The sequence below is a fragment of the Leptonychotes weddellii genome, chromosome 1 (assembly GCF_054177405.1).
Source record: "Leptonychotes weddellii isolate Sample4059 chromosome 1, ASM5417740v2, whole genome shotgun sequence".
NCBI lineage: Eukaryota > Metazoa > Chordata > Mammalia > Carnivora > Phocidae > Leptonychotes > Leptonychotes weddellii.
This window is the reverse complement of record NC_138369.1, coordinates 9,600,387-9,621,854: the sequence shown is the minus strand read 5'-3', so window position 1 is coordinate 9,621,854 and position 21,468 is coordinate 9,600,387. Positions and strand designations below refer to the sequence as shown.

The 21,468-nt window shown below is 48.6% G+C and overlaps 1 protein-coding gene and 1 long non-coding RNA gene across 4 annotated transcripts in view; one reads left to right on the top strand and one right to left on the bottom strand.

The window, feature by feature from the left end:
• The window catches only part of LOC115937673 (uncharacterized), a 29,808-nt gene that overhangs the window by 5,466 nt on the left and 2,874 nt on the right, over positions 1-21,468 (bottom strand). For all 3 annotated transcript variants that reach the window (XR_014143767.1, XR_014143764.1, XR_014143766.1), the window contains exons 2-3: positions 4,781-6,419; positions 139-3,899 (exon numbers count right to left, since the gene is read on the bottom strand). This is a non-coding gene — a long non-coding RNA (uncharacterized LOC115937673). The remainder of the gene's footprint in view (positions 1-138; positions 3,900-4,780; positions 6,420-21,468) is intronic.
• Positions 725-20,229, top strand: SLC35E1 (solute carrier family 35 member E1). The gene is made up of 6 exons (XM_081814915.1): positions 725-1,180; positions 1,569-1,639; positions 3,736-3,873; positions 5,097-5,222; positions 16,438-16,683; positions 17,118-20,229. The coding sequence occupies exons 1-6, from the start codon at positions 763-765 to the stop codon at positions 17,346-17,348; spliced, it is 1,230 nt and encodes a 409-aa protein (XP_081671041.1). The 5' UTR covers positions 725-762; the 3' UTR covers positions 17,349-20,229.

The following is a 21,468-nucleotide window of genomic DNA, read 5'->3' as shown; positions in this document are numbered from 1 at the left end:
AAGAGCCCTGGAGACAGGTGCGGGAGTAGGCTACCATGGCCACGGCTCCCGAATTGGCCAGGGGACCTAAGCCAAGTCGCCTCCCTTCTCTGGGCTTCGGTCTGTCCGTCTGTGAAATGGAGATGGTCATACACCTACCGCACAGTACACGTCGCAGTGGTTCCCAGAACAAGCCCCCAGAGACCGGGCGCTCCGGGCTAGCCCTTCTGTTGGAGTCCGGCCATGGAAGTCCCTTCCGTGTTTTTGCAGAAAAAATTTAGCCTATGGAAAGCTCTTCACAATTTGGTTTCTTTTCCGAAAAGGTCTGGTCTTTTATCCTTGGTGTCCGCCGTCGCCCGCCCATCGGGAGTATGGTTGGAGAACGCCGATGTAGCGTGGGAATCGAGGTCTGACTCCCGAGCTCGATGGCCCGCTCACACACGCCGACGAGACAGGGCCTTTGCACTTCTGCCCACTCAGCTCGAGCCGCGGCTCCAGGGTCCTCCAGGCCAACCCTCCGCCGGGGAAACCCCGCTAGGCAAGTCTTCGCTTCCCCACCTTCCGCTTCCGCGATAGGCACCGCCCCGGCCGGAAATCCACCAGAGGGGCGGGGCCTGCGCCCGCTACGTGGTGGCGAGCGCGTCGGCCGGCGCGAGGCGGTGACGCGAGGCAGCAGCGACCAATGGGGAGCGGCGTTGGCCAGCGTGCCCGCCCCTACTCGGCCCCGCCCCCGCCCGGCGTCGGGCCGTCGGACGGGCGGGAAGAGGTGGCCGCTCGGGCAGGATGGCGGCGGCGGCGGCGGTGGGTGCGGGCGCGGGGGGCCCGGGAGCGGCGGGCGGCGGCGGCGGGGCGCGCGAGGGCGCGCGGGTGGCAGCGCTGTGCCTGCTGTGGTACGCGCTGAGCGCGGGTGGTAACGTGGTCAACAAGGTGATTCTGAGCGCCTTCCCGTTCCCCGTGACCGTGTCTCTGTGCCACATCCTGGCGCTGTGCGCGGGGCTCCCGCCGCTGCTGCGCGCCTGGCGCGTGCCCCCCGCGCCCCCAGTCTCGGGCCCTGGGCCCGGGCCGCATCCGTCTCCCGGCCCGCTGCTGCCGCCGCGCTTCTACCCGCGCTACGTGCTGCCACTCGCGTTCGGCAAGTACTTCGCGTCCGTGTCAGCGCACGTCAGCATCTGGAAGGTGCCAGTGTCCTACGCGCACACCGGTGGGTGTCGCGGCCGGCCTGGGGGGCGGCGGCCCGGACGCGCCACCCGGGATTTCGGCGCTTGGATAGGAGTACGCTGGCCGGGTTGCAGCCCGACGGCCTGAGAAGTCAACTTCTGTCAGGAAGGCGCTGGGGGCCAACAAGGCTTTTAGCGGGGGGGGCGGGGACTCGCACAAGGGTTTTGGGGAGGGAAGTGGCTGAAAAAGAGGGCTGGGAGCTGAGCAGGGCGAATCACAACTGTTGGGTTGGGGGGAAGCCCCGCAGAAGGGCTGAGGAGGATGGAAGGGCTGCCAAGCCCTCCCATCGCACTAGTGGAGTTGGGACAGGGTCCCAGGGTGGGTTCGGGGACTGGGGCGGCTCCCTGAGAGCCCCTTGCCTCTCTTTGCAGTCAAGGCCACCATGCCCATCTGGGTGGTTCTCCTGTCCCGGATCATCATGAAGGAGAAGCAGAGCACCAAGGTAACCCAGGAGGGTTCTGGGCAGGTGGGGGCCCCAAGGGCTTCCTGGCTGGTGCCCAGCTGGTGACGTGGTCCAGGCTCCTGGCTTCCTCTCAAATCAGGAAGTCAGCTTAGAGGCTTCTGGTGGCCTTTTACTGCTAATGTTCTGTAATCGCTTTGGAGGCACTGGTGTGTGTCCCTGAGTTGCTTCTGGTCTGTGGTCTCAGGTACGCTCCTGTCCCTCTCAGGTCCAACTTGCCTTCATGTTTTGATTCCCTACGTGTGGTTGCTGATAGGCAATGACTTGGTCCCATCATGACCAGGCACCACGTGCCCCTCCAGGGGGACTAGGGATAGAACATCTGACGCCTTGCTGGAACTCTGACAAAGTTTCACTTCTTTGCAAGTGACAGCGGTCAGGTTGGGGACTTTTGGGGTCAGAAGTGAGATTGCCAGTCAAAATAGTCTGATTTTGGCAAAATCCAGCAAAGTCTTCGAAATAAAAACCACCAGGAATTGTGTCTGGGAATGGAAGTAAAAGCAACGCTCAGAGCCTAGGACTGCATAAGGAAGATGCTTTGGGCACAATCCAGAGTCTGTTCAAGATGCCAAGCCAGGGTATTTCCTGGCTTGGGGCGAGAGAAGCTGTGGCTTCAGCCAGAGACAGCCTTGCTCCGTGTCCTTAAGTGGAAGTGGGACTGCTGTTGTCCCAGCTGGAATCCATTTCATGCTGGACAGAGCACTTCTTTTTTACGTGGTTGGTTTCTGGCATCCTGTATTTTATGTAACCCAGAGTGGCGTTGCCCTGGATCGGCTTATGGAAATTGGGCCACCTCTGGCTGATTTTTGGTTTCAGTCTGTCTTTTTCTCTGCAAGACCTGGGTGTGCTCTGTAGCCCACCCTCAGGGCGATGTCAGGTGTGACTTGTCTCCCTGGGTCGGAGTTGCCCCGGAGGTGTGCAGCTTCATCACTCGATATCACATCATGTTTATCAGGTTTCCCCATTGTATAGAACATTGTACCCAGCTTGGGCAAGGAGCTGGCACCTTAGTGAGGAGGGACTGAGGAATGGCCTAGGCAAAGACTAATGATAAAGGCAGAATATGTATGGACCCACCCTATGAGACAGATAAGGCAGGTAGGTAATTGTCATTCTTGATCTCAGCACAAGAAATGGGACATAAGGGGTAAGTCAAGTGCCTGAGGCCCACAGCCAGTAGTGGGGGAGCTAGAATTGAGCGCCCCCTCTCCAGTCCAGAGCCCTTGCTTTTTCCTCCAGGGTTGGATGAGAAGCCTCGCCAACCCCTCCTAAAATTTCTGCAGTGCTTTCAAGTGTCCTTTGTAGGAGGAGGGTGAGCTGGGAGTCAGAAAAGCTAGATGTCAAAAATGGATCCTATTTCTCTGGAAGTTTGGAGCCATTTAGCTGCCCGAGCTCAGGAACCATTGCATACACTAGGCCTTGGAAAGCTTGGACCTTCTAGAAAGCCTCTTATCACGGCACTCACTCTTCCTTCAGCCAGTGCACCGTCACAGGACAGAGCAGTGAACAAGGACCTGCTCTAAAAGAGCACAGGGACGCAGATGGGCCCTTTTAGTGGGTGGAGAACACCGCCCCAGAACACACAGCACAGGGACCTGATGGGGTCTTGCGGGGAGAGATGAAAGTTCTCCTGGTCTGTGAACTGAGACCTGAGAGGGGAAGGAGGCCTCTAGCCAGAAAAGGCATACAGGGAGTGTCCCAGCCAAGGGTAACTGCCTGTTGGAAGAGACCGGCCCTGGCCAGCCTCTCGGACGATCGGGGTTTTAGACTTTGGTGTGTTGGTGGCAGCAGCTGGATGGAGCTGTTCGGGCCAGCCCCCGTTTGTGGCCCTGAGAAGTGACTGTGAAGGGAGTGGGGCTGCGCACAGTGACACAGCCCTGCCCCCAGGGACTCTGCCCCGTCTGCCCCACCCCCTGCGCCCCTCCAGCATCGCTGCCACAGCTAACACTGTTGACCAGGGGGTAGGTGGGGTCCCTTTGCTGAGGGAGGGGAGAACAGCCGAGGCTTTCCTCCACGCATCTGTGTCGGGCAGCCTGGCTCAACTCCGGCCCTCAGCCCCTCCTGCCCTCCTCCCGCAGGTGTACCTGTCACTCATCCCCATCATCAGCGGCGTCCTGCTGGCCACCGTCACCGAGCTGTCCTTCGACATGTGGGGGCTCATCAGTGCCCTCGCTGCCACACTGTGCTTCTCGCTTCAGAATATTTTCTCCAAAAAGGTATTTGGGCACCATCTGGGAAATGTCTGATTGGGGGGTGGCACGGATGAGAGAGTGGTCAATAGGGATTTCTGTGGTGTTGGAACAAGAAAAAAATCCTGGTGCCCTTCTACTGGTTTTGTATTTGTTGTTTCATTTTTTTCAAGAGTTTGTTTCCTATTATAAAATTAGCATATGCTCAGTGTGAAAAAATAGAGAAAGGCCCCCCTCCCCCCAAAATCAGAAAACTTCCTGAGCATCTACTGTGTTTTCAGGCACCAGAGTGGGTGCAGGAGATGAGTAATAGTAGAGACCGGCCCCCTGCCCAGGTGGTCCCGTGCTGAGTAAAGTCATAGTAGTGTCCCTTAAAGAGAACTGCTATTAATGCTAGGGGTCTTTTTCGCACAGTTTCTAGAGTTGTAATATTATACATTTCAAAATTTTGCTTTGTTCATTTACTATTTATAACATTCTCCCATATCTTTAAAAAATACTCCTCTAAATCCTGTAATACACACTCTTTTTCTGACACCACAGTCAATGCAGTCAGTTTCCCTACTGCAGTGCAGACTGTTTCCAACTCTTCCTCATACGTAATGCAGTAACGGGGCGTAGGGGGGCGGGCGCCTGGGTGGCTCAGTCGGTGAAGCGTCTGCCTTCGGCTCGGGTCATGATCCCCGAGTCCTGGGATCGAGCCCCGCATCTGGGCTCCCCGCTCCGTGGGAAGTCTGCTTCTCCCTCTCTCTCTGCCCCTCCCACTCCTCCTTTTCTCTCTCTCACCCTGTCTCTCAAATAAATAAAATCTTTCAAAAAAAAAAAAATAAGTAATGCAGTAATGAACATCTCTGTGCATAATGTTTTCCTGTCTGTCAGGTTATTTCCCTACATAGGCTTACCGTTCTTGGGTCGGAGTGTATGAGATACTTACGGCTCCTGATACACTTGGCCTGGTTGTATTCTCGAACAGCTGTATGCCAATGTAGACGTAAACCAGCGGGATTTCAGAGTGCCTCTTTCACTGCAGCTTCACCAGGACTGAGTGTTGCTGGGTTTTTTCATTTCTCAGTCCTTCATTATTTGTCTGGGGCATTTTTGTCTCATTGCAGGTGCACTTGTAGGTTTGGTGGTCAAGATCGGACGTCAGGGCTCATGTACAGTCACTGTGTTTGGGACCTGGATAACTGGAGCCCTTCTTGCCACTTAAGAGTTTCAACTGGCCGTTAAGAAGGTTTTTCTTTCTTTAGGTATTGAGAGATTCACGGATCCACCATCTCCGGCTCCTGAACATCTTGGGCTGCCACGCTGTCTTCTTTATGATCCCCACGTGGGTCCTGGTGGACCTTTCAGCTTTCCTAGTCAGCAGCGACCTGGTGAGTTGGCCAGTGCGGTGAACACACCCTTGTCTTGATTAGTTCCAGACTGGTTGCTTTGTCGGGGAGTTACACCTGTGTTGACTTTGGGACATCTGGGGCCCCTCGCAGCCAGCCCTTTAACACTCAGCTTTGTCATGACTCATTTCTCATGCAGTCAAGGAAGTCGGCTTCCTTTGCATTTCCTCCTCCAGCAGGCTAGGTCTCAGGTGTTGACAGCTGCTGAGAAATGCCAGCGTGGGCGACTCCTGTCCTGACAGTCTGGTTCAGGTCTCACTTCGACTTGTCCACACTGCGCTTGCGTTGCTGGATCCCTTTCTCGGTGTCCTCTCTGCCCATACTCCCGTTACTGTGGAGGGATCCTTGGCTCTCCGAGCACAGGAAAGAGAATCTTCCCACCACCTGCAGGGCCAGCCTCCAGACAACGCACTAGAAACTCACACGCAGTGTGACAGTGATGAGGAGAAGGTGCGTGTGTTTTTTCCAAGCCTGAGTTAGAGAGGGGAGTAAATGTATATCAGGGCTCAGTGAGGCCTGATGGAGTTCTTGACTTCCGTCTTCAATCCTCAGCACCACCTGTAGGCGTAGTGCACATTATCTCCAGGCTCCAGTTGGGGAGACTGGCTCTGTTCTTGCTTCCTTTCTGTATTGATCAACTGTAAGTTTTCTGCAAAGAACTTTCCAGCATCGACCAGGACTCATTTGTTACCTTGAAGTATATGAAAGTTCAGTGCTTCTCTTTTTTTTTCAATTACCAATTTTCAGAGAGAAGTTCTAGCTTACTGCAAATGTTAACTAGTGAGTTGTTGGGGGGGGGGTTGGTTTGTGGGGGGGGAAGGGTGAAGGAGGGTCCTTCTATTTTTTTTTTTCCCAATATCATTGTGGACTCCTGTGTCAGTTGCATATCTTACTCTTTTCATATTCAAATTATCCTGTCCAGGTCAATGGCGTCCTTCCCATTGGCTCCCTGTCTTTTCGACAGCACAGGTCAGCCTTCGGTAGCTTTTGGTCCAGCAGGATGTTCTTTCTTATCTTGCGCCTCTCCTGTCCCAGACCTGTAGTCATCCACTCTTTCAGAAACTCGGGTTGCTTGTAATAGAGAGTGCTGTCCGGAGACACAGCCTGAGCGCCGTGTGTGCTCACCGCTGTGGGGTTGGCCTTGCTTCTGGGTCTTTGCGGTGACAAGCTAGGAAAGTCCTATTGGGGCAGAGGGGAGAGTTCACACCAATTCATTCCAATGCCAGTTTAACATTACAGGACTTACAACTGCTGTGATTTTTAAATTTATATCTTCTCTGGTACACTTGGTTCCTTGCCACATTCGTTCTTTGTTTATCCTACCCCAACTATTCATGTACGGGATTCTACTGAACACACGCATAATCACTGCAGAGTGAGAATCCCCATGGGACAAGTGCGGGTAGGATACTGAGAGAAGTTTAAGGTTTCTTTGCTGCTCTATTTGTCCTTATGACATGTTCCACTAAAGATGTACAATTGGAATACTGTGTTCTCTTTTTTTTTTTAAATTTTGGAGGAAGGTAGAGAGCACGAGCAGGGGGAGGGGCAGAGGGAGACGGAGAATCCCAGGCCGACTCCACGCTGAGCCCAGCGGAGCCTGACTCGGGGCTCGGTCCCAGGACCCTGAGATCATGACCCGAGTTGAAATCCAGAGTTGGATGCTTCAATGACTGTGCCACCCAGGCGCCCCTGGAATGCTCTGTTCTAAGGGCAACGGAAATAATTGTTTTCACAGTGTGCCTGTATCACCAACTTGCCCAGTTGGGTTCTTTTCATTCCATTTATTTTCCATTTTTAGGCATTGCTTTTCTTTTCCACACCGAATTTATCAGACCTTTATATTTCAAAGCCAGATGATATGAGAAAGTTTGTCAAAGTCTGGCTTCAGTCCCTGTCACCTCCCCCCTTTCTTGTCCCTCCCCGATAGGTAGTCATTTTTATGCTCTTGGTTTCAGTGTTTTTTTTGGCAAGTGTAAGCAAATCTGTATATATTCCTACCTTTCTGCTGCTTACACAAAAAGTAACTTTTTAGATAGAAAAGAGCACCTTGCTATTTTCCCTCAGACATTTTCAGGGGATCACTCCCTATTAACATATTTATATTTAGGTCTTTCCCATTCTTTTTATTGACTGCAGAATATTGCTGATAGTTTTGGTGTCAATTCTCTTATTCCATCCTATGTTACAGCTCCTTGGTGTCTATATGAATACATGCACACAAATACGTACCTACAGGGTGTGCTCTGGGCACTTTGTTTTTATTTGTATTTAGGACATTTTTTAGTTTTATTCTAGTGATTACCTTATTTGGAATACCTTTAGTAACCTGTTCCCTTTCTTGAGGCCATAGATACTTTTTACCTTCATGGGGCCCTTCTACGCTGTAATAGTAGCCGTAGGAGCATGCACTGTTTGACAGTGCTGCAGTCTGAAGGCAGGGTGCCCATCTCTCTGGGCTCCTCCTCTCTGCCCCATGTCTCCCACACAGATGCCAGGTGATTTAGCTAAACTCTCCCAGTCCTGTGCTTTATAGTGGTAGGGGGAAGGGTCAGATAGGAGAGCATCTCCTAGAGGATGATGCGCCACATTACCAAGAATCAGAGGCTCCAGTGGGTAGTTCCTCCACACAGGCAGCCCCTCTGCTGACGGCCTGGCTGAAGCTGGGCGGGGATCGCTAGACTCTGAGCAGGTGGCCCGGTTTTAAAGCTTGGACAGGATGAGTAAAGCAGCTATTTGAGAACGGGAAAGTAAAGGGCAGCGGACAGGCTGGGGTTGAAGACAAGATTTCGGAGTGGTGCTGAGTCAGCAGTCAGTTTGCCTCTCTTTTGCCTCCTGTGTGTCCCACCTGGACTTGACGCAGCCCGAAATGCAGAAGTGGGCACTGGGTGAGACAGAGCCAGAAGCCCTCTCCTTCTGGATCAGGGAATGGGAAAGGGGATTCCTGACACTCAGAATAGGGGAAATGCCCTGTTGGGGATTTCTGTAATTTTTGTTTCTTGGTTCTCTTGTGTCCCAGGCCCCTGGCAATGCTGTGGTGCTGGTGGCAGCAGGGTCCCACAGCATCTGAGATGCTGAGTGAGGCCAACCTCCCTCTACGGTCAGAGAGTGGGATTAGTCCCCACTGAGTATTTTTCTCTTTTTATCCGCCCACTGCTTGGTCCCAAGTGGAGGTGCAGTTGTAGGAAGGACACAGCAGAGGGGGGTAATTAAGCCCCAGCTCTCTGATTAGAGGACTGAAAAGGAGAACTCTAAGAAATGGCAGGTACCGAGGTACTCATGGAGAGGGAGGAACTTGGGAAAGTGACCTCAGAAAACATCCTAAAGTCCTAGGCTCACCCGTGGGCTGCACATATGAGGATCTCATCCTAATAGCATACCAAAGTCTTTGAAACTGAACTATGGGGTAGACTACTGCCACGAACCTAGACTAACCACTGGGTAGTGCACACTCAGGATGGAGCCACATACCACCAGAAAGTCTTTGAAAACAGAACTCACAGTGGAACCCCAACCCACAGAAGGCTGGTCAAGCTTGTAGTCTAAACCCAACTGAGTCTACTACAACAAAATATCAACATTCCCTAAAGGATTTAAATTAAGAGCTACAGTCTTACAACATAATATTCTAAATGTCCAGGGTATAATCCAAAATTACTTGGCATATGAAGAACTGTGAATATTTCAAGTCTTGTAGGAGAAGATAACAGATGCCAACACTTAAATGACACAGATGTTGGAATTATTGAACAAAGACTTGAAAGCAACGATTATAATATTGTCCCAAGAGGTAAGGGTGAGGGCGCATGGGTGGCTCAGTTGGTTAAGCGTCTGCCTTCGGCTCATGTCATGATCCCAGGGTCCTGGGATTGAGTCTGCTTCTCTCTCTACCCTTACCCTTACTCGTGATTGCTCTCACTCTCTCTCAAATAAATAAAAATCTTTAAAAAACTTTTTTTAAAAAAGAGGTAAAGGTGAATACTCTTGAAACAAATGGGAAGAATGAAAAATAGAAACAAATGGAAATTTTGTAAATTTAGAAACAGTAACAAAAAGTCACTGGATGGACTCAATAGGAGAATGGAGATGACAGAGGAAAGTCAATAACTTGAAGATAGATCAAGAGAAATTATCCAGTTTGACCCACAGAGAGAAAAAAGATTAAAACACAAACGAGCAAAAAATCTGGAAGCAGTCAGAGAAAAATGATGCATTAGTTATAGGAGAACAGCAGTTTGAATGACTGTGGATTTCTCATTAGAAACCATGAACACCAGGGGCACCTGGATGGCACAATAGGCTGGGCAGCCTATTCTTGGTTTCGGCTCAGGTCGTGATCTCAGGGTCCTAGGACTGAGTCCTGTGTTGGGCTCTGCACTCAGTGAGGAGTCTGCTTCAGGATTCTCTCTCTCTGCCCCTCTCCCTGCTTGCTTGCTCTCTCTCTGAAATAAATAAATCTTTAATTAAAAAAAAAGAAAGAGAGGCGCCTGGGTGGCTCAGTCATTAAGCGTCTGCCTTCGGCTCAGGTCATGATCCCGGGGTCCTGGGATCGAGCCCCGTGTCGGGCTCCCTGCTCCGCGGGAGGCCTGCTTCTCCCTTTCCCACTCCCCCTGCTTGTGTTCTCTCTCTCACTGCGTCTCTCTCTGTCAAATAAATAAATAAAATCTTTAAAAAAAAAAGAAAGAAAGAAACCATGAACACCAGAAAGAGGTGAAATAACATTTTTAGAGTACTGAAACTATTAACACATAATTTTATATCCAGCAATATAGAATCTCCAGAACCAACAGAATTATAAAAAATCAGCAAGAATAAAGAACGGAATATCATCAACCAACTGGATATCTATTTCACTGACATTTATAGAACATCCTACCAACAATAGCATAATAGTCATTTTTTTCAGTATTCATGGAACATTCACCAAGATAGACCATGTTCTGTGTCATAAAACGAACTTTAACAAAAGATCCGAAAACATACTAAGTATATACTCAGGCCACAATAACAGAAAGGTAACAGGAAAATCTCCAAACATTTGGAAATGAAGCAACATATTTCTAAATAATCCACGGGCCAAAGAGGAAGCTTCAAGGGAAATAAAATATTTTCAACTGAGGCAAAACTGACCCAAAAAAAAAAAAAAAAAGGAGGAGAAGGAGAAGAAGACATTACAAATATCAGGAGTGAGAGAGGGAATATCACTATAGACTTCACAGACATTAAAATGATGAGAACACTACTGACCACTCTAAATACATAAATTCAACAACATAGATGAAACAGACCAATTCTTCATAAACCACAGACTACCAAAACTCACCCACCCAAGATGAAATAGATAAACCTAAGCAGTCCCATAGCTATTAAGGAAATGGAATTCATAGTTTAAAACCTTCTAAAAAGAAATCATCAGGCCTAGATGGTTTTACTGGCAAATTCTACCAAACACTTAAGGAAAAATAAATACCAATTCTGTACAGTCTCCTCTAGAAAACAGAAGATGAGGGGCACCTGGGTGGCTCAGTCACCTGCTGGAGTCATGATCCCAGTGTTCTGGGATCAAGCCCACATCAGGCTCCCTGCTCCACGGGAAGCCTGCTTCTCCTTCTCCCACTCCCCCTGCTTGTGTTCCCTCTCTCTCTGTCAAAAAAATAAAATCTTAAAAAAAAAAAAACAACCTACTTAAAAGAAAAAGAAAACAGAAGACAAGGGAACACTTTGGGCCATACAACAAACCAGTATTCCTCACAGTCAATGAGGCAAAAGTCATTAACAAAATACTAGTGGGGCACCTGGGTGGCTCAGTCATTAAGCGTCTGCCTTTGGCTCAGGTCATGATCCCAGGGTCCTGGGATCAAGCTCTGCATTGGGCTCCCTGCTCGGCGGGAAGCCTGCTTCTCCCTCTCCCACTCCCCCTGCTTGTGTTCCAGCTCTCACTGTGTCTCTCTCTGTCAAATAACTAAATAAAATCTTAAAATAAAATAAAATTAAAATACTAGCAATGTATAAAAAGCATAATACACTACGACAAAATGGGACTTAAATCAAGAATGCAAGGCTAATTCAATATTTGAAAGTCAATGTAATCTGTAACAGTCTAACAGAAAAATCACATATATCAACTGATGCAGAAAAGGCATTCAACAAAATCCAACATTCATGAAAAAAAAGTCAACAAACTAGAAATAGAAGGAAACTCTTTCAACCTAATCAAAGGTATTTATAGCTAACATCATAATGATGAAAGACTGGAGGCTTTACTGCTAAATTCAGGAATAAGTTCAGGATGTTCACTCTCAATATGCCTATTCCACATTATACTTGCCATCCTGGCCAGTGCAATAGGACAAGAAAAAGAAATAAAGGAAATAGATTTGAAAGGAAGAAATAAAATTTTCTCTAACCAACAAAATCTTATTCTCTAGCATTAATTTAATTACAAATAATTGCTTGAATTTAACTTTTTTCCTTGGAAAAGGTGATGAAAAAAATTGAGATATGGTAGTCTATACAGGCATACTTTGTTTTATTGTGCTTAGCTTTATCACACTTCACAGATACTACATTTTTTTACAAATTGAAGGTTTGTGCCAACCCTGCATCAAAGAAATCTATTGGTGCCGTTTTTTCCAACACCATTTGCTTACTTTGTGTCTCTGTGTTGTGTTTTAGTAATTCTCGCAAACCTTTCAAACTTCTTAATTATTATTGTATTTGTCATGGTGATCAGTGATTATGACTCACTGAAAGCTCAGATGATGGTTATCATTTTTGAGTAATAAAGTTCTGTAGATTTAATTAAGGCGTGCACATTTTTTAAGACATAATGCTATTGTGCATTTAATGGACGACAGTATAGTGTAAGCATAACTCAAATATGCACTGAGAAACAAAAAAATTCACTTGACTTGCTTTATTGCAATATTTCCTTTATTGCAGTGGTCTGGAACCAAACCTGCAATATCGCCAAGGTATGCCTCTGCGTGTGTGTGTGTGTGTGTGTGTGTGTGTGTGTGGATAGATACATATTACATTTTTTTAACATAGAAAAGCTGATTGGAAAATTTACATAGACAAGCAAACTGGAACAGTCGTAATAAGTCTGAGAAAGAATAAACTTGGAGGAATCACATTACTTAATTTTAAGACTTAGCATAAAGGAACAGATACTGGTGAAGGGAGAGACACAGAAATCAGTGGAGCAGAATTGTGTGCAACTAAACATACACAAATCTGCATAATTGATTTTTGACAGAGGTTCAAAGGCAATCAAAGGAGAAAGGGTAAGTCTCTTTAACAAACGGTGTTAGAACAATTAGACATCGATATGCAAAAATCTGAGCCTGACTTAGACCTCACACATTATACAAAACTTAACTCATAGTGCATTCTAGACTTAAATGTAAGAGCAAACATGATAGGGTCGCCTGGATGGCTCAGTAGGTTGAGCATCCGACTCTGGATCTCAGCTCAGGTCTTGATCTGCAGGGTTGTGAGTTCAAGCCCCACAGTGGGCTCCACGCTGGGTGTGGAGCCTACTTAAAAAAATTTTTTTAAAGAGCTAAAATAATAACCTTTAGGAAAAAAACAAACAAAAAAACAGGAGAGGGACGCCTGGGTGGCTCAGTCAGTTGGGCGTCTGCCTTCGGTTCAAGTCATGATCCCAGGTTCCTGGGATTGAGTCCCGCCTCGGGCTCCTTGCTCAGCGGGGAGCCTGCTTCTCCCTCTGCCTGCTGCTCCCCGCTGCTTGTGCTCTCTCTCTGACAAATAAATAAATAAAATCTTAAAAAAAAAAAAAAGATCTTTATGACTTGGAATTAGTTCTTAAACATTATACCAAAAGCAAAGTCCATAAAGAAAAAATTGGTAAATGGAGTTTCATCAAAATTTAAAACTTTTGGTCTGTGAAGACACTACTAAGTGAAAGGAAAGACAGGCTACCAACAGGGAGAAAATATTTACAAATGATAGAGGACTTGCGTTCTGAGTATGTAAAGAATTCTCAAAACTCAGTAGTAAGAAAACAACTTACTTAAAAAGGGGCAAAAGACTTAAACAGACTTTTTTCCCACTTTGTCCAGGTGGTATATAAATAGGCAAGTGAAATATGTTCAACATCATTAGTCACTAGAAGGAACAAAAGCATGATGAGGTACCACTTCATACCTATTAGAATGGCTACAGGGGCGCCTGGGTGGCTCAGTCGTTGGGCGTCTGCCTTCGGCTCAGGTCGTGATTCCAGGGTCCTGGGATCGAGCCCCGCATCGGGCTCCCTGCTCTGCGGGAAGCCTGCTTCTCCCTCTCCCACTCCCCCTGCTTGTGTTCCCTCTCTCGCTGTGTCTCTCTCTGTCAAATAAATAAGAATCTAAAAAAAAAAAAAAGAATGGCTACAGTAAAAAAAAAATACAATATCATGTTAAGGATAAGGCACAGCTAGAATTCTTATATATTGTTGGAGCGAATACAAAATGGTACAACCACTCTAGAAAACATTTGGGAGTTTCTTCTGAAGTTAAACACACTTACCTGTATGACCCAGCAATCTCACTTCTGGGTGTTAATTTTAGAAAAGTGAAACTCAGGTTCCCACAAAAGCCTATACACAAATGTTCATAACAACTCTACGCATGGCCTCATGACCACCAAAAACTGGACACAACCCAAGTGTCCTTCAACAAGTGAGTGGAAAACAAAACAAAACAACAACAACAAAAAACCCAACTGTAGTACATTCATACAATGGAACATTACTTGGCAATAAAAAGAAGTCATCAGCTATATTCCTTATGACAACTTGGATGGATGGCGGAGGCATTATTGCTGAGTGAAAGAAGCCCATCCGAGAAGATTCCGTTCTGTATCAATTCACTTGTAGGCCAATCTCTAAAAGACAAGCCTAGGGGCTCCTGGGTGGCTCAGTTGGTTAAGCATCTGACTCTCGATGTCAGCTCAGGTTTGATCTCAGGGTTGCTCAAGCTCTGCACTGAGCTCCACACTGGGCGTGGAGCCTACTAAAATAGAATAGAATGGAATAAAAAAAAGACAAAACTAGAGTGAAGGAGAACACATCAGTAGTTGCTTGGATTGGGGGAGTGGATTCATACAAAGAAGGCTGGGGGAATGTTTTGGGGTGACTACGGAGCGGTTCTGAATCCTGATTGTGCTGGCTGCGTGAATCAGTGCATGTGTTAAAACACATGGAATTATGCATTGTGAGGAAGAAACACAACTTTATTCCAAGTCAATTTAAAAAAAAAAAAAAAAGCTGGATTGGCTGGGTTCCTCTTCTGAAAGATAGATATCTATGCAAGCTGCTGGTTTGTAAAAATAGCTTCCAAGTCCATACCGGTCACCTCAGGGAAAGACTGAGAAGACAGGCCAGCTCACCACAAAAGCATGCTGGTGGGCTCACGTGCCTTACAGAGGCTGTTATCCCAAGTAGGGACAAAAGTCAGGGTGGCCTTGAGCAGGTCACCTAAGTGTATCTTGCTCTCCTCTGAGAGGACTTGGTGATCCTTCCGTCTCAGAGGGTGGCGGAGGTGGGATCAGGCAGCCATTCGAAGACTTCCAGCTCCCATCCTGGCAGGGCCACTAAATGCCACCTTTCTGAAGGGACCCAGCTGTGTCCTCCTGTGGCCAATACCAATGCAGCCTGAGAATTGGGATGCAAAAAGCAGGTGCTCCCGAGCAGCTGTGGCTTTGCTCCCGCAACTGAGCCACACCGGGTCTTGAGGCTGCTCTGTCCTCAGAGCGCAGGGCCACGGGGATTGTCCCAGCACTCCAGACTAGGACAGACGCTGGAGCTGTCCGTGTCTGGTGTACTGTCTCCTGAGGTCGTTCCACTGGCCTGGCAGCCCGGCCCTAAAGCAGCCTCTTGGTTCCCCAGGACTGGTAGTGAGGTGGGACTATGGGAGCTGGGGAGGCATGGGAGTGGTGCCGCATGCCTTCTGGTACCCAGCCCTGAACAGATGTCCATAAACGTTCAGTGCTGGGCATCCCCGGCCGCCTGGCCAGGGCAGCACCCACCTGACTGTTGCCTCCTTCCTGTTCTGGGATCAACCCAGGCTCTTGGGCGGGGGGATGGGGGGTGGGTGTTCTGTGGTTAGGATGTCTGCTAGTTGTGGGTTCTTAACTTCTGGGCCCCCTTAATCTGAATGCTTCATTCCGGTGAGGGTCAGATGGTTACTAAAGTTTTGATAACATCTCCTGGCGTTTGGGTTGGGGTTGTTTTAAAGCAGTTTCACAGCAGAGATCCCTTTTGATCCTCCCAGCAGCAGCATTATGCGGGCTCAGCAGGGCTCAGTCTCTTCTGTTGCATAGGGGAAGAAAGTGTGATCTGAAAGGTCAGGTGGCTTGGGTGGGGGTGGGAGGGGTGTCCCAGTGACAGGGCAGACCCAGGCCTTCTGGCCCCTAGCCCGGGGCTCTTGTATTACCAGGTTCTTTGCATACTCCCCCTGGGACTGCCTCCCCAGGGCCTCCCCATCTTGTAAGAAGGCATTATGTCTGCTCCAGAATGTTTTTGTTTCTCCCCCCGCCCAAATTTCTATGTTGATGATGGTATTAGCAGGTGGGGCCTTTGGGAGGCCCTAAGGGTGGAGCCCTCGTCAAAGAGGACTAGTGTCCTTATAAAAGGAGACCCCAGTGAGCTCTCTCACCCCTTCCACCACAGAAGGCACAGTGAGCGGACCCTGCCTATGAACCGGGAAGCTCACACCAGACACTGAGTCTCCTTGATCTTGGACTTCCCAGCTTCCAGAACTGTGAGAAATAAATATCTATTGTTTATAAGTGCCCCCCGCCCCCGCTGTGGTATTTTGTTCTAGCAGCTCGACTGGACTGAGACAGCGTCCAGTAAGCAGACCTTGCTCTGCTAACCCCAGAGCTCCCAGTCCTCGCTGTTAGGGACAAGGGAAGCTTCAGTTCACATCATGCTCTACCCACTTTGGGCCCCCTGCCTTCGCCTCTTGAGCCTCCTCATCCTCAGGAGGAATGAAGCGGTCATCGGCATTGTGCCACGCGTGCCGTGTCATGGCCGTCAGAGGTTTTGCGGATCAAGCACCGGTTACTAACCATCACACAGCTGGGTCTGCTCCCCACCGGCACTGACCCCAGTCAGCCCCTCTGCGCCCCTGTACCACCTCTGCCAGGGCCGGCATGTGACCCCAGCGCTGTTCTTGCTTCCCTGTCTCTACAGACCTATGTGTCCCAGTGGCCCTGGACGCTTCTGCTCCTGGCTGTCAGCGGCTTCTGTAACTTCGCCCAGAATGTCATCGCCTTCAGCATCCTCAACCTCATCAGCCCTCTGAGCTACTCTGTCGCCAATGCCACCAAGAGAATCATGGTCATCACGGTGTCCCTGATCATGCTGCAAAACCCAGTCACCAGCACCAATGTCCTAGGCATGATGACAGCCATCCTGGGGGTCTTTCTGTACAACAAAGTGAGTCTGGCGTGGGGGAGGCTGTCCCCTCGAGGCCCAGGGAGGGACCAAGAGGTGGTGGGGGGAGAAGAAAGGGACCTCAGCAGGAGCTAAGAGGCTGGGGCCACAGCTCCAGCTTTGTTACAGACTGGTTTATGGTGATGTGGCCCTACCCGGCCTGGCCTTCCTTTTCCCATGTCATACTCCAGCCGTGGCTCGTGGCTCTTGGGTCCATGGAGGCTTTGTCAGGGATTTCACTGTCTCGAGAAGGCTCTGTTTGGTCCAGTGCAAAGACACGGGTGGCTAACAGGGAGGGCCAGCCATGCCTGAGGCCTGCCTGGGTCAATGCTTCAGTGGGTCTCGAAGGGCTGCTCAGCTGCCAGTTGCTCGCCTCTGCCCTGTGCACGGGCCCCAGGGAAGGAGCCAACTGTCTCACTGCTCTCTTGACCTTGCAGACCAAGTACGATGCCAATCAGCAAGCCCGGAAGCACCTCCTCCCAGTCACCACGGGGGACCTGAGCAGTAAGGAACACCATCGGAGCCCCCTGGAAAAACCCCACAATGGCATCCTCTTTCCCCAGCACGAGGACTATCAGTATGGTCGCAACAACATCTTGACAGATCACTTCCAGTACAGCCGGCAGAGCTACCCAAATTCCTACAGTTTGAACCGTTATGACGTGTAGTCTAGAGGGCAGGGCGGTACCATTGTGTGACTCCTTCCCCCCACTCCCTAGCAGTACCAGAAACTTCTGACAACCAGTGAATGTACAACCCAGCCGAGGGGACGGTGCATAACCATCAGCAGACCCCAGGCTTCCCAGGCCCCTGGCGGCCGCAGGACGTTGCCCCGTGGTAAGGACCACTGCCCTCGAGCTCCGGTGTTCCAGGCCCTTTCTTCCTGGAGTCTGTCATCTGAGGGCTGTGTTGGTATGGCGATCTTGGCCAGGTTTTTACCTTTCTTTGTGGACTTATTCCCCAAGTCATGTATTTGAGAGTTCCTGTTCTGCTTTCCAGATAATATTTCCAGATAACTCTCCGGAAAGGCCGGATCGCTGTGGATGCAGACCTCCGACAGGCCAGAGGGTTTCCTGGGCGCCAAGGAAGGGACTTGTAGGGTGGTGCTTGAGAGCGACAGACTAGCCTCTTTCATTCCGCTGCTCGGATAGGTCGACGGGCTGAGGCAGGCATGGAGCAGAGGAGCGCCAGTTTCTCAAAAGCATCTCCGACAACAAAGATGGACCAGAACAAAGTTTCCGGTCAACCCCATGGCCATTTGCAGTTACTGGCAAATGTCCCAAAGAGAAAAGCTCCTGCAATTAGCCTTGAATTCTTGGAGCCTACTTCTCTGACCTGCACGTCAGAGCTGGTGTGTATCCAGACCCAGAGGTAGGGCAGTTGCACTCCTGTGCCCTCGCTTCCCTTGCCAGAGGAGCAGGGTGGCTCTCCTCTCTGGGGATAGCGAGGAGGAAGTGACTGCGCGGCTGTCAGAAGGAGCATTAGGAAATCATGTCAGTGTTTCGAGCTCTATTTCTGTAATACTCGTTTTGTCTTGTCTGATGAGTCTTCACCACTTCTGTGATGACTTAGTAGGATGTTTGGTGGGGAGATGTTCATTTCATGAGGATCTTGCATTTTTCTAGGGAATATTTTGTAGTTGTATTTATGCCTTGGTCCCCTGTAGGGGGGACGCATGAGGGAGGGCTGGCTTATGGATTGAAAACCCTTTTTGTTCTTAAAATGTTTAAAAACAAGAAAAGCTCCCTACTGGTGATGCCTGTCTTGATACATTTCAGCCTTAGTAGGAAGCGATGAAGCGTTTTCGAGCTCCTCTCTAATGGCCCCAGCTGCTGAAGGCTGAGTGAATCAAGCACATCATCTCAGTAGGTTGTGTAATAGACAAGACCACAGCACTTTGATTCCATGACCTGATCTGGTGGTGTTTGCGTTAGGATCTGAATCATGTCCTGGTGAAGGGGAGAAGGGGTGAGCACCAAGCTGTGGTTTGGGTTTGGATAAATCAAATCAGGAAAATTACATGGCCCCAGCAGGTAGCCCATGTGCCGAGGTTCAGGTGAGGGTCTCCAACTTCCCCAGCATCACAAGAGGACCCTGCCCTCACAGAGAGGACCACTGGCTCTGCTGGTGGGGTCTTCGGTGACGTCTGCCTTCCTCCTTCAGCACCGTGCCTACCTCTTGAATAGGCACTTGGAGGGAGCAGCAGATGGGACAGTGGGTCACCTTTACCTCCTGGTGAGTGAGGCATTTTCCCGTCAGAGGAAGTACCATAGCTTATGATTGACTCCTGGTTTTTGTTACTTTGTCAGCTTATGAATGGGCTGTTCCTGGAGTGGTCACCTGGTCCCCTTCTGGCCTGAGTTTATGCACCACCGGCCTCGGGTCCCTGTGCCGTTCATTTGCTTTATAATTACTTTGGTCCCAAGTTTTGAGACAGTTGCTGTGTAAAACGGGAAGGAGAAATCCCAAAGGGGATCTGGGAAAAGAGCTTGCTGAGTGCCTCCACCAGAGGCTCTATGGTCCGTAGCTGAACTTTTCTCACTGGGGAATAGCAACAAATGGGGATAATTTTGCACCACAAAGATATTACAGTAGTTATCTTTGTGATTATAGTAACTGATTCTTTGGACAGATAATTGAACTCCAAAATGAATTTACATGTCTTTTCAGGTTTAATGAAATTTCTGATGTTGCTAAAATTTGTATATTAATTTGTTTCCCTTTTCCAATGCAAGATCTGCTGGCGAGGGGAAATGACTGACTGGTTTTATTACGGTTTATAAATTAATAAATGGGGTATTTAATTCTGTACATAAATCTACAGCAAGTACATACACTGGAATGAATGAGACAATCATATTAGACCAAATCATCAGATCAAAAGACAAAGACATACTTTTGAGACTTGAAGGTTCAGAGCTGACACTGAACTCCTGAAGGCCAGTTTTCCAGCCGCTTTGATCCTGGTCCGCCACCCCGCCCCACTTCCACATTCACATTTGCAGCTCTCTTCCCCTCACCCTCCTCCCTGCTGGGGTTTGTGGTAGCAAATTAGTCTACCCATCCATGGTATGGTCTTGTCTGCGATACTAACTCGAACCCAACTCCTTCATTTTACAGAAGGGGAAACTGAGGCTCAGAGGGCATTTCTGAAGTGTTTGTTCACTATTTGAGACTCAGTGTGGACTTTTTAAGCACCTTACTTTAAGTCATTTGTTACACGGAAAATCAAACCCCTTTTACAAAGGAGAGAAGCCAAGTATGTTGAAGTGAAGAAGCACTTGGGATTTCTGAATTTTGCTGTGTATTTGGCATACATTATAGAACAGGCCCTTTATTATTGCTGGGACGTAACCAGGCCCGGATACCTTAAGGTCTCACAGCCTTAAGGGGACAGAACATTAAATTATTCAAGGAACTGAAAATAGTTAATTTTTTTCAACTGTCACCTGTTTTTAAGACTTACATGCTATAGACTTTTGTAGGAATGATACTGTGTGTATATTCATTGATGGCATTTACCAAAAATAAACGATGGTCTCCAGGGAATCACGACTGGTCTTAATTTGTCAATAAGGGTCTTTCTGAGTGACCCTGTTTTCAGCGTGCCCAGCAACAAAACATGAGAGATAGATAGAAAGAGCAAACCAACTTGATTCTCACATCAGAGTAAACTGCAACCTTTTATTTTTTTCCGGAGCCAAAAATTAGGACGTGTCGTTTGTAAATTTATGACATGGTAGAATAAAACTAGAATCACAACTCAGCAGTTAATGACATGCCTTTATTGAACAGAATTAACACGGAAAACCCAAGAAGGTGTAGCAGCTACGCTTACGAAGCCTGTTTCTGAGGAATACTAGCTAATACTGAGGACCTACTGCAGGCCCAACACACTGGGTGGGGAGGTTTCTCACAATCATTATAATCCCTTTGTTTAAGCTTTATTAACCTTATTTTACAGCTGAAAACGAGGCTCATGGCGGGCGCGGCGGAGGGGGGGTGTCACTTGCCTGGACTCACCCAGTAAGTCTGCCTCCAGAGCCCGTTTCCCCCTCCATGTGACTCAGAAACCAGGTCCCAACAGAACTTCCTTCAGTAGCAGTTGACGGGTAGGAGTTTCTGCTAAAACAACTGCCCACATCCTCTTAATTCATAATCCTTTTGTTCAATCATTTACTGACATTTAATATGTTTCAAGTACAGGAAACTGAAATACCTAAGCCTCAGAGCACGCTTGGCTTCATTTAGAGATCTGTAACTAAGTAAGCGGTATATAGGTGCTATTTTGGAGGTATGTGAAACATGCTAAGGGAAGTCCAGAGGGGAGCAGAATGTTCTGATTTGCACTTAGGATTCTCAGGATATTTTATCTGCATACTTGGTATTATATACATCTCATTTAACCATTAGCACCTGAGATATTAGCCCCATTCTAGAGGGAAATGGGAATAAGGTCCCGCTTGGCCCATGGAGCAAGGCTGCAATCCACGAGTGTCTGACCCCAAGCCAGGGCCCTTTGCCCTGCAAAGCAGCCAAGATAAAGTGAGCGGTTTTGTTTAGCCTCACCTTTGTCATATATTTGTAAGATGAGCCAGTGCCATCCGAGGTGTATCCTTTCATTTCAGTTGCCTGGGCCACACCACTACGGTTTAAGACCCTGAAGGAGCCCCACCCTGTCTGGGCGACCAGGTGGCTTTGTAGTCTGCCCTGCAGCTCCAACAAGTCAGGGCCTGCTCCTGCAGAGAGTAAGAGCTCACGCTGCGTGTGGCCCCATGGTTCAGACAC